Source organism: Gastrolobium bilobum, unplaced genomic scaffold (assembly GCF_033153095.1).
Source record: "Gastrolobium bilobum isolate Gb01-03AN ecotype WA unplaced genomic scaffold, APGP_CSIRO_Gbil_v1 utg6455, whole genome shotgun sequence".
In the NCBI taxonomy this organism is placed as follows: Eukaryota; Viridiplantae; Streptophyta; class Magnoliopsida; order Fabales; family Fabaceae; genus Gastrolobium; species Gastrolobium bilobum.
The window spans coordinates 381,033-394,254 of NW_026898105.1; the positions used below are offsets into that span (position 1 = coordinate 381,033).

A 13,222-nucleotide genomic window follows, 5' to 3' on the forward strand; every position below is an offset into this window, starting at 1 on the left:
AGTAATGTGAACAGTGTGCTGCAATTGAGAAAATTAAAAACCGAGACAACACTAGCTTTTGACTAAATGGTATGTTGTAACCTTCATAATTAAACAGAGCGTCTTTTTTTAACTCTCTAAGTAGTTGCTTTTCCCCTTTTAGGTATGAAAATGAAGAGTGGGGATTGGTGACCGCATTGAAAGTGATCAAATATATCATGCATAATCCCATTAGGGTTCTAACTCAAAACACTAATGCCATGTGACTCAAACCCAACTGATCTTTTTTTTCGTCACATTGCAAATATTTATTAAAGTATATGAACTTATAAAGTATCAAGAGGATTAAACCTGTTTGATTATCAACATTTTATCACTTTCCCTACGTACACATGACAAAATAGAAGTCTTGGTATTCTTTCAACATGTTTACAATGCATGATGTTGGTATTTTTTATTTTTTAACTTTAGGTTGGTGGGAAGCTCGTATGTACGGACACGTAATTTTTTTTAAAATTTGTGTGTGAGACACGCTCAGACACGCGGTCAACATTTGAGGACACGTTTGGACACGTTTTTTTTTTTTGTTAAATCTTAATTTTATTTTGTTAACTAAATATAAAAGAAATATTTTATAAATTAATTTTTTTCTGTTATGAAATTTGACATTAAAAATTAACAAAGTACGAAAAAGTTATTTATATTTATATTATGAAATTTAAATATTTGATTGGTTATATGACTTATTATAGACTCTTATATGTATTAAATATAAATTATATTATATATATTAAAATTTTTATTTAATATCAAAACGTGTCCCAATATGTAGAAATATGACATTTTTTAGAATTAATGTGTCGGCGTGTCGTGTCCTGTGTCCGTGCATCATAGGTGGGAAGGTGCTTGGCCTCCGTGGGATTAATGTTTTGAAATATTGCACTATAGTGGTATCTCTTTCTATTCTAATTTCATTGAAGAAAGCAAGTATAGTATAGAGAATATTTACCTTTCATCTTCACGCTTTTTAAAAAGTAATAGCATGGTATAAACACTATATGATTAATGACTAAAGGAAGGATCAGAATAACCGTGTGAGGAACCATATCTACCTTTCCATTCACTTTATATAAATTAGTTCAATCTATGCATTTTCGTTGTACTTTCTCAACTCTGCTTTTTTTTACTTCATCTTTATTCGTTCATAATTATGCAATTCGGGTAAAATCTTTCGGCTAAACAGTTTCCCCTCTTTCTTCTGTCTATTCCATCTTTTCTTTGGGTTTTTCATTGCTGTACTATACATGCAAGAGCCCCACCAGGTAAAACTTTTACCGCTTCAGTTCTTTTGTACCCTAAAAATAATGTTATATCATCGTTATCATTTTATACTCACGCTCCAAACTTTGTCATATTTTGCTGCCAAGAAAACAAACTTTACCCTTTTCCCTGTTTTTTCTTTTTCATTATGTAAATGAGCTAATGAATTTCGGACATGTCATGCTGCTTTCACATTTAAAGTTATTGTTGGGTACTTCTTTATATTATTGATTAGGACAAGAGAGGAAAGTTAATTATTTATAATCTATAGTATATAATAAGTAACTGATCGAGTGATGGAAATCGATGTTGAAGAGGTGGTGTGGTGGGGGGGTTATATAATAGATGGTGTGGCTCTATATAGAGTATTGATGATTAAGAAGACGACCCTTTTGTCACCACTCTATTATGGAGGTCCATGGCAGGCACTATCACAAAGCATTAATAAAGAACGTCACGACATCCACGCTTCACGCTCCCCCTCGAAAACTAGTCCTCTTTCGCCATCTTTTTATGGCATCGACCTAACAGAGAAAAATGCAAGTATGCGATAAAAAAGCTCACATTTACAGCTAGAAAATAAAAAAAGTAACACATCTAAACTTTGTGCTACAATGTCTACAGGATACTATACACTATACATGGCTAATTCTGTTATGCCCTGTAGGTTGTAGCATTTGTGATAATGTAAATGACTATAGGGACTAGATCAATGAGTATAATTATATGTGCATGCATGCTAGCCTTGTTAATTATGAATACTACAACATAATTTATTAGCCAGAATCAAAATGATTATATGGTTGGGAATTGTGAGCATGATATTCATTATTGAGAAAAGACATATATACAAGGAGTTTTACGTATTTAGTTCTGGCGCCATCATTTTTGCTTATTTTTTTCATTACTTTTCTTTTATTATCTGTCTTTTGTTCTTTATAAAAAAAAAATCTGCTGTAGAATGGGGACAATGAGTGCGTCAAGGACCTGAGCTTAGTGCTGTGTCTCGTATTCAGCATCAAAATCTCAGAAACCATATCTGAGAACTCTGAATCATTCTAGCTTTTGAACCTTTTATCCCTCAATGGGCCTCTAATAGACACCTTTTTGCAGCTACCCCACGAGCATAACACTAATTTTACAACCAAAAAAAGTCTGAATTTTCATAGCAGTCCTCTATCCTTGTCATATGGCCACCAAAGTAGGAAATTCCTTAACAAAAAGAGATAGTAAAGAGTTAGATTCTACATCCTACACAAAACCCCTCCAAGCCCTACCATTTATTGAGAGGGGAAAAGAAATTTTGGCTTTTGGGTTTTATACTTAGGATTCCTCATTCCTCTCACTTTAAAGTTCATATTGTTTACATGTAAATGAACTGTGTGGGGCAGGTTACTTCTTTATTGTGAGATAAGGAAGCACCCTGCATAGTTAAGTCTACACATTTAAGACAAAATAAGATAAAAGCAGTTACGTGTTAAGTTGGACCACTTGCTATGTGGGTGCACATGTCATAATCTCATAGGTCTATCCAATGTTAATTGCATTTTAACTTGTAGATTGGGTGACTATAATTACTATGGTCATTCCTTTCCACACATGCCATAATAATAGTTAAATTATAAGCTCCACAAAGTTATCATCAATAACCCAAACTTCCGTATACACACTATTAATTGGCCCTCATGATGGATGATATAGGTGGGAAACCAATGGCATGACAAAATCCAAAATTCTCATATAGTTCTCCAGCTTTTTGTAGCCAATTAGACGGCTTCACATTTCACCTCATGCCCCAATCTGCGGGTTATTAGACAGCCACCCTTCAATTCGTATCAAAATATACTCAATGGGCCCTAACCCATTAATCGTATCTTTTATGGATCATCTAGAAAATATTATGCAATAATATTATCGAAAAAATATGAATGTCATGTTACATAACATATTTTATATCATACTATAAGCACAAAAAAGTGAGACTTATAATTTTATTTTATTTTATTTTTTTTCAGTAGGATTTACATCTTTTTGTATCTATGACATGACACAAAATGTGTCATATAATATGACACTTACATTTCCCTAATATTATTCTTGTACCGTATTTTAAAAAAATATTGCTCTAAACTCCTAAGATACCTGTATGAGTATATACACTCTTACATACTTTAAAAACAAATTTATTTTAAAGGAATTTTTTATATCTTTTTTTATTTAGAAAAAATAGAAGAAATGAGAGTTCACTATTTTTCTCTTCTCTCTCTTCTTCCCCCCTCCCTCCCCAAAAAAAGGTATAAAACATTTCTATGTGTTGAAATTAAGTGTGAAAACAACACTTTTGAATACTAAAACCTATTCTTATCTAGATATAAAAAAAATTAATAAATAATAGATGAAGACGCTTCTAGCCTCTTAAAGAAGATGAGTGATGCAAGAAAATTTTTCACTATAACTTCAAGCATGTATGCAAAATGCATAAATCGAATGTGATTGGTAAAGTATTAGAATTTGATCAGCTATAGATCCGAAATAAAATTTCATTCATAAATTAAGGATATAAAAAATAGAGTACGTAAGTTATTTGTGTTGGAGAGTTAGGTATGTATTTCTTAAAAGATGTAATATGTCAATATAGAGATACTCTAGGCAATAGCATAAATCAAAACTTTTGGACGAGTCATTGTGTAAATATCTCAAAGATAGTTGAAAGAGGGACATTGTGTAAAGGTAACGTGACTCAATATTTCGAGACGGCTAATAAAAATAATAGATGTCAAATGTCTCTTCAATGGAAGAAGAGGAGTATATAGAGGTGGAAAATATTCTCTAATCATAACAAAGAAAGTGAGTTATAACCATTTTACCCATTACCTCATTGATGTGAGTGACATAACATACCACTAATATGTACGATAGTGAGTTGTATTAGGGAGTGAAAGATTCTCTATTTTGAGGTCTATAATTTTCACGATAGGAAAATATAACAGTGACTCTATGAAATGGAATCCCTTATTATTACCATATATAAAGTTTCCTCATTGAGTTTTTATAGCTTTTATATTTTGTAAAATATACTAATCTATCAAAGTCTATCTTGAAACAAGCTATACATATTCTCTTCTTACATCAACTAATTAGTGTCAAGGTTTGTTAGCTTTGCATATATAGCAGCTTGGGTTAAAGAGATCAATACTCTTCTACATGTGCTTTACTTTTTGATGAAAGATTTAGGAAGGGGCCAGGTTTGTGTCTGATAATCAAAGTTTTAATGGTAATATTGTCTTTCCGTCCCATGACTTGTCCTAATATCTGTCCCATTAATCCTTCAATTGCATACCAAGTTTTTGATTAATTAATGTCCAAGATTTTTGTCGCACATGAACCTAAAGAGGCAGCTCTCAAGATTTATCGTTGAGTTGATTATCACCATTTACCAGCTGCCCTGGAATTGTTTGATTAATTAAGCACTTAATCCAAATCTTCATGGTTCCCACCAAGTTGACCTCTTGAAATATTACATTAATTGATTTAACTAGCTTCTATTACCTTTAATAAATTGGTTAATTAATAAATTGACAAGTGGAATATAAGACGGTTGATTGGGGGATCCACATTGATGGAACTATCCTGAAGCCATTCATAGAGCAGGAATAGTAAGTGTGTACTATGTAAGGAAAGAGACTATGCCTCTTCTCAATAAGGAATCCAGATATTTTAGTTCAAGGATGAATCCTATATGCGTCATAAAAGGTAAAAAATAATTCAGATGGAAAGGGAAAATCCCGGTATATGCAATAAATCAATAAGGTGGTCCAATGAGTGGTCCTTGATCCATGTCATAATCAATTATGCAAAGGAAGCATCCAAGAGAAATGAGAGAAATAGGTACTGAGCTTAGATTGTCACTACGCTGGCATATTTTTCTTCACTATGGTCCATCTGTGCAGAGGCATAGTATGATGAACATGGGTTTAGACAGAAGTGTATGGAAGAGATAGAGAGAATAGGATGTTTATCCAATGAATGGCCATATGGTTGTCATGCAAAGCAAGTGTGATAAGATTGCAAGACAAATGCCTAACATGCATGGTGTCACTTTTTCTGCGAAGACATGGGAATAAAGCCATGGTGGTGTATGTGCAAGTGTTAACTGCATGCAAAAATAATGTACCTTGTGTCGGGGATATGGGGCTAAATGATAAGCTCTTTGTGAGTCGGGACTTTTAGTATTTGTAGAGAATAAATTCTGTACTAAAGTAGCTTTTCTAAGATCTGTTGCTTTTATTTTTTATTTTTCTCTGCTCTTAATCTGTTAACTTCAATATGTACTAGTAATTAATTAACTTAATATTCAAAGTGATATATAAAGGCATCTTCCTATTGGTTCAAAAACTAGCTCTTTAGGTAGTTGCTACCCTTCTTCCACTTCATTATGAATCATTTATTGGCCAAGAGGTATCAGATGTAAAAATTGAGATGTTAAGGTGTCCAAATTAACTGGTCCTCATGTGAGGATCTATATGTCCGAGTGAATGAATACATGAATGTAAGACAAGGACTGTCGGAAATTTCAGAGGGCTAGTGCTTGATAGTATGTTTAATAATACCATAATAGAACAGCCTGGAGATGGTCACGAGCAGGCACTGGTTAATTGAGTCACAGTCACTGATTGAATCGTCTTTATTGCTAGCGGGACCGAGTAGTGCATCCCCTCCAGAGTTATGCCTCACTAGATTCCAGAGAGAGCCTTAAAGTTTCTTTTCATTAAGTAATAAGAACAAATGGCGAATCTACGTAGTGTCTAATTGTAAATCATGTGTCTCTTGTTCTTGGGTGGATTAAGTTCATCTGTGAACCCAACAATTTTAAATTGTATTTGGATGTATGAAGCCTACATAAGATTCATGTAGAAATTACATATGGATGACACTTTCCATCAACCGCATTATTCATTCAAAGAGTCAAGAAGTTTCCTAGTTAAGAATGATAGAAAATGTTTATAAAAAAAACAAAAAATGATAGAAAATGAATGAAACAAAAGAGATACGTAAATAAAAGAAATTATAAAATTAATAGTGTTTTACTAATGAATTCAATACAAAGCACGCAGGAAAAGGCCCCAAAGACCTTTTCTCCCATTTCTCAAGCCAATTAGGCCACTATGAAAAGGTAGTCCTCACTTAACAAATGAAAAAAAAAATTCCAAAACTTAAAAACTATAGCCACGTGTTTCCATCACACGCGTGGACACCAGGCAATGGGTCCTGTATGGTTAGGCCAAAACTCCAGGCCAAAAAGAAAAAGAAAATTCCCGCCAAAAATAAAACAAAAAAAATCACACATACACACGTGCGTGGCACGCACCAGAAGCGTCTTCACGCGCATCATAAGAAAAAGTCCACAAAATGTAGCCAGCTTTAACTTATTACCATATATTTTTTGTATTCTTGTGGTTCCCATCAAAATAGCGTGAAAGTTGAAGCAAAGATGCTGGCCAAGACGGGAAGCCTGACTTTGAAATCCCATATTAAGAAACTGCTCAAACATCGAAGTTTCAATCCCCAAGTTTTGCCAACCCAATTGATATATCTGCTCTGCGACTCTACTTTTCTTTCCAAGCTCTCGAGCAGTGTCCCACCATGTTCTTCTCTTTTACCAATAACCAGCGCAACTTTGAATTCCGAATTCTTCACTTCTTTCTTCCACACTTATACCAAACCATTAATAAATGCATCTTTGTGTATTTCCTCTCTCTCTCTCTCCCTTTTCCAAAGCAATATATTTATGTTGCAAAATTCCCCTCCCTTGGGAATCTGCGAAGCCATTGATGAATGGCAATACCCACCAACAAAATAATAATAAGAATAATAAAAGCTCACAACTCTCGCACATTATAGTATATATTATAATGTACACCATGACTCAAGTCAATTTTTAACTCAAAAATCCTCTAAAAAATGTTGAGGTTTCTGGACAAGTTGGACCACCACCTTATTTGTTTCTTTTTTCTTCCTTTATTAATATTCTTTTTCTCTTCACTTGGAGTTTCCTTTGTCATCATCTACCCACAAACAGTTATTCAATTTCCTCCTTTTATAAGGCAATGAGGACGAAGGAGAAGAGGAGGAGGAGGATGAGAATGAGGAGACACTTGACCTCATTTGGGTGAGGGTTGTCACTCGAAGCTGTGGTAACACTTTAGGGGGTTTCCTCCGGTTATTGTCAATCACAAGTTCTTGCAATAATTGGTAGCACCCGATAATTTTCTCCTGCAACGATCAAAGATATATTTATTTTGACAACATGGTATTTTCATTTAAAAACATATAACAACAACATAAGCATGCTTACTTTTCTTAGCCCCTCGCACCATGATTCGGCTTGCTCAGGCTTAACGAGAGACCAATTAGGAATTTCGTTAGCTGCAAAGAGTATGGCCGCGGCAGCAATGCATGATGGCCAATATGCAATAAAGTTGGCCTCTGGGGAAAAAAAAATACAAACAGAAAAATGTCACAACATAAAATGTCTACCTTCACCACTTTCCAGCATTTTTTATTTATTTTAATTCAACTTAAACTTTACATCTTTACACGTATAGCTATTCTTCCCAAATGGCTACAGGAGACAAGAGTATACCTTGGATATTGGATAAGATAATTTGTGTAGCCCGTGAAATGAGGAACCCAGTAAAAGTTCCAGTTGAATCTAACTTGCACGCAAAGAAATCGAGAAAGCTAAATGGAGTGACTGATCTTAGCCTCCAATCCAGGACGCCCAGAACAAGTAGCTCCATCCTTCTAATTGTTCTTGGCTCAAATATGTATTTGGCACCTTCTACCTGTATACATTAAATTACGAATGACTTAGTGTCAAGTATGATGTACATAACCAACGACAAACCGAGTCACCCTAGAATTTAATTAATGTATACATCACTAAACCAAAAAAGAAAAATTTATCAATAATGTGTCTCTGATATCGTTTTATTACACTCAATTAAGAATGTGGCCAGTGGCTAGACATGTTCGAAGTATACCTGAAGGTCCAACAGAGACGGAACAAGAGGTTCCTCCATCTTTGCTGCTAAAGACAAGCACGCAACTGATAGAAGTTGCAGTGGCCACCCATTTGCCTGCTGTAAACATATTTATATATATCAAACAGTAAGTTAAAAAAGGTAATTATCATCATTATCAATTTATCACGATAATACTTATCAAACTTTCTGGCGCAAATCCCCAAGTGCAATACACGTGCCTAGACGAGAGTACTAGAAGCTTCATCAAGCTATCATTATTGTTATTTGCACAACAAAAACATTATGATGCATTGTTAAAAGAATTTTGTTAATCTCCTCAATAATTTTCTTGATACTTAATATTTAGCATTAAGTGAAAAAGTAAATATAATTATAGTTTTTTATTTAGTAAATTAAAATATTTATAAGAAGATTAGTGAAGAAGATTTAAAATATTTCTTCTTAATGTAATAAACGAATTATAATTTATTGGAAATAATAACAGGCACGTATAATATTTGTACGTAACGTAACCAACAATAAAACAAAAGAGTAGAAATATATACGTAACGTGGACGACATTAGCTGAATAATACATGCATTTAGTGAGTATTTTTTTAAATTACACAAATTATATTTTTTTTAAGCAGTTTTAATTATAAATGTTTTCGAAAATTTATAGTTATAATATTAAAGTTGTACTTTTTTTCTTTTCAGAAGTTATGCTGACGTGAAAAGTAAAAAAAAAATACAACTTTAATATTATAATTATATATTCTTGAAAATGCATAATTAAAAATTGCTAAAAAAATATAAGTTTGTGTGCTTTAAAAAAGACACTCCTTTTTTCTATAATACATATATATTTTAAGGAAAAAGTGTTTGACATTTCAAATGACATAAAGTTATGTCATTTTAAGAGAGAGATAGACACAAAATAATATTTTTTTATTTAAAATTTAAATTAAAAAAAACTCACTCACTTTCTCTTCCATGACTTGCATTCCTTATATCTATTTTTCTCCTAAAATGACATTTCTCCTGCTCATATTTTAATGGATTTAAATTAATTAAATCATTAAAAAATGATTTTATTATAATAATGCACCTTGGACATTTCCACTTCGCATTAGAAAAGTCATACATAATTACTGCATAGAATTTGTTTTTTCCACGCACATGTATGATAATAATAACAATTACCCAAAGTCACAAGCTCACTCAGTCTTTATGTTCCTTTTTTCTATTTTTGATTTATAATTTTTTAATTTTCTGGAATTGAACTTCACAGAACTCACCGGCAACTGCCGAGAATTCAAGAACCGATCCATGTAATTGACGGAAAGATAAGCCGTAAGCGGTTGAAAAGCATAATAAGCCTGCACCTGCAACCACCAGATTACAAACCAATTCGCATGAGAAAAACAAAAAAATAGATCTAAATAGCCCGAACCGTTTTCAGAGAGACGGTTACGACCGGAACATTTAGCATCGGCCGGTTCCGCCGGAGGATACGAAAGACGGTGAAAAAGGAGATTACCTTGAGAATCCATGCAACGGATTCTTCTCTGGCGGAGGCGTCGAGTGAGCGAGACTGGAACCTGGAGAGGTAGTCTAATCCGGGGACGAAGTTGTGTTCGTCTTCGATGAGTCCGGCTATAGACTCATCATCCGACGGCGACGAGGAATCGAGGTCGGAGGAGTATTCCGGCGACTCTCCGGACAAGATTCCGGAGGTGTCCTCTACGCAGAGGAGGTCGGAGTCGGAGAAGCAGTTGGAGCAGGAAATCGACATGGCGAACGGCGGCGGCTCATATCGTCGCCATGGCTGGGGATGAGAGGTGGCCGGAACTTGATCGGAGAAGTCGCCGGAACTGTGAGTTGCAGTGAGAGAGTGGAGGGAGAGAGTGTGGCTGTTGATGAAAAATACATGTAAATTCTTCATCTGTTTGTTTGAATATAAATATGCGCTGCCCTTGTCAGTTTTTGATTTTTATGTTTTTTTAATTTTAGTTTTTTCGAATACATTGAGAGTATCGACTATCGATTATGGAGCTTTGGTTTCCCGGTTAAAAGTATAAATACTTGCGTTTCGTTTTCCCGCTATTATTTATCATGACCACAATAATTTTTTTATACACACAATATTTTGTGGAATCTGCAATTTTTTAAACCAAAAAAAAAAAAAAAAAAACTCATGCAGTCAAAACAAATCTCTATAACATAACACAATCATTTTTCCTATGACATAACTCTTATAAAACCCTTCTTATAATTAGTGAGAAGGAACATTATATTTATAAATTTTTTATTTATAGATTATATTACATATTATGAGTAATATATATTATTTGAATATGTGTTATTTGTAGTACGTAATATAGTTTGTAAAAGTTTTTGTAAATAATAAATTTATAAATATAACATATCATATTAATAAAGGGTTCGCTTTTTTTTAATTACCAAAAAAAAAGTTCAATTTTTCTGCCTGTAGATAAGTTATCTGCAGTAAGTTCAATATGATGTCGTTTTGGGCGAAAATCATGATGTTTTTGTAATATTTAATTTATCTCAGGATTATAATAGTATTTATATTTATAATTTTTTAAGATTTCAATACCAAAATGACATCGTTTTAAGAATAAATGCAGATAACTTATCTGCTGCAAAAATATTTTTCCTGTTAATAAAAGAGAAAAGTTCAAATACTTTGTTTTTTATCATTTACTTCAATGCTTTTTTCATTCAAGTCCTTCTGTTAGAGTTTCTAATTAATATGATTATTCTATCATTTTATAAAAATATATTTAAGCCATCTTGTAATCTTCTTCTACAAATTTTACTCTTTCCATATAAAATATCTTGTGATTACTTACTCTCCTATATTTTATTTTTTATCGTTTACTCCGGTGCTTTTTTCATTCAAGTCACTCCTTAACAATATTAGAGTTTTTAATTAATATAATTATTCTATCATTTTTATAAAAATATATTTAAGGTATCTTGTAATCTTTTTCTCCAAATTTTACTCTTTCCATATAAAATTTATCTTAGTTTTTGACAAAATTTATGAAGCTTCATAAGGGAATAAATTTTCTTTTTAATGTTTCTAAGAAGCAAGTAAAATAGTCATGATTAGAGGAGTTTTATATGTAACTGGATAGATTTTATATGATAAAAAAAAATAGGTAACTGAAGTGTATTTTTATAAGGAAAGGTAGAATAATAATAATCATAATTAGAAACTCTAACACCGGTAAGGAGAGATTTGAAAGGAAAAAAATACAAGGGATAAATGATAAAAAATAAAATATAAGGGATAAATGATTTAATAACCAATCACAAAGGTTATTTAAACTTTTCCCCTAATAAAATGTCAGGAATATGTGTAATTTTATAAATGAAAAATGTTCAATTAATTCAGTATTAATCTGGGAAGAGATGTACTTTTATTAGGCTTTTAACAAAAATTCGTACATTATTATATATAAAATTAATGAATTACATAGAAAATTGAATAAATATGATAGTTTCTAGATTAAATCAGTCAGTTTTTAAGTTAGATATGTCTTTTTAAAAACATACATATAATTTACATAGTATATCATACTATTTCAAAAATATGAATTTGACTTGTGTAATAAAATATGTCAGATCAAGCTACACTGTCTTTATTTGGAGGAAAGAATGATAGGTTAAAATATAAAAAATATAATAAAAACTTAACGTAGAAACTTATCATTACTTAAGATTTTTGCACAATTTGATTGCATATTTCAAATACAAAATTACTCTTTAAAATATTTTAAAAAAAAAAATAAAAGCAAGGAAAACACTTTTATATAGGTTATATTTAAAAATCTGTTCGGTGTTTACCAAAAAAAAAATCTGTTCGGCTTTTTCAAAAAAAAAAGTAATAAACAAAATTTGGTTGGACTACAAGTGAGTATTAAGAATGTTATATTTTTTTTGGAAAATTGCTTCTCTTTTTGAAGCACATTGTAATTTTAAAAATAGAGGTGTTTTAGTCAATATTTAAATTAAAAAAAATCTCAATAACTTCTCCTCTTCACCACCATAATATTTCATTGTGTAAATATTTTTCTCACTTTAAAATACAATAATTTTAATTAAAATGACATGATTTTATATGCTTTAAAGAGATATTTTTTTCAATCAATTGATGTTTAAAATCTTAACAAATTTCACTAATTCAATTTTAAATTTGTGCTTCTTTGTTTCCAAAAAAAACAATTTGTGCTTCTTTTAGTCTTTACCATTTCCGAAATTTGCGACTCTTAGATTTGATATACAATAATGGGGACATTAGCAGTATGACCGTTCCGGCTGATGTCACGTGGTTATTCATTTCACGTGAAGATAAAATTCTCCGCTTTAAAAATCTCCCTAATTTTTTCAAAGGCTTAGTTCCACTTAATATGTACGACCATTTGGTAGGAGATATTTTTTTTTTTATCAGAAAAAATATATTTTCTGAAACATGATAGAAATTTTTTGTGTGTTTGGTATGTCAAAAATTTGTCAGTAAAGTTTGATTAATTATAAAATATTAATCAGAATCTGAATCAAAATAATAAAATTATCCATTTTTTTTGTACTATTTTTTTTTTCTTTTTACACATATGCTGATATATTGTATAAGAGCCATTTTTTCTCAAAATGTGAAAATGTGTTTCCTCGTTGGTGGAACAAAAAAATATCATAGATAAAATGAGATTATTTTTTTGCCCATATGTAGTTAAAAGCAAAAATGATGGGGAAAGAAATATCCCGAAATTTTTTTACTTTTATTCATACCATGGTAAAAAAAATTTCCTCATCCCACTTTTTCAACATTTCAACAAAAAAAAAAAAACTTATATCAAACACCTCTTTAA

At 31.7% G+C, this 13,222-nt stretch overlaps 1 protein-coding gene across 1 annotated transcript; it reads right to left on the minus strand.

Annotated features, from left to right (window-relative positions):
- Positions 1–6,414: 6,414 nt before the first annotated feature.
- Positions 6,415–10,223, minus strand: LOC133312908 (cyclin-D1-1). The gene is made up of 6 exons (XM_061514187.1): positions 9,865–10,223; positions 9,623–9,709; positions 8,343–8,441; positions 7,943–8,144; positions 7,655–7,785; positions 6,415–7,572 (listed from the first exon to the last, which is right to left on the minus strand). Exons 1-6 carry the CDS (start codon positions 10,117–10,119, stop codon positions 7,339–7,341), a joined length of 1,008 nt encoding a protein of 335 aa, XP_061370171.1. The 5' UTR covers positions 10,120–10,223; the 3' UTR covers positions 6,415–7,338.
- Between the last annotated feature and the right edge of the window lie 2,999 nt (positions 10,224–13,222).

Bases quoted from the DNA above. Each gene is read 5' to 3' on its own strand.
- LOC133312908 (XM_061514187.1), bottom strand. From the start codon at position 10,119: ATGTCGATTTCCTGCTCCAACTGCTTCTCCGACTCCGACCTCCTCTGC. The intron at 8,442-9,622 runs GTGAGTTCTGTG...ATATGTTTACAG, and splicing joins TGAATTCTCGGCAGTTGCCG to CAGGCAAATGGGTGGCCACT. The intron at 8,145-8,342 runs GTATACTTCGAA...TAATGTATACAG, and splicing joins CGTCTCTGTTGGACCTTCAG to GTAGAAGGTGCCAAATACAT.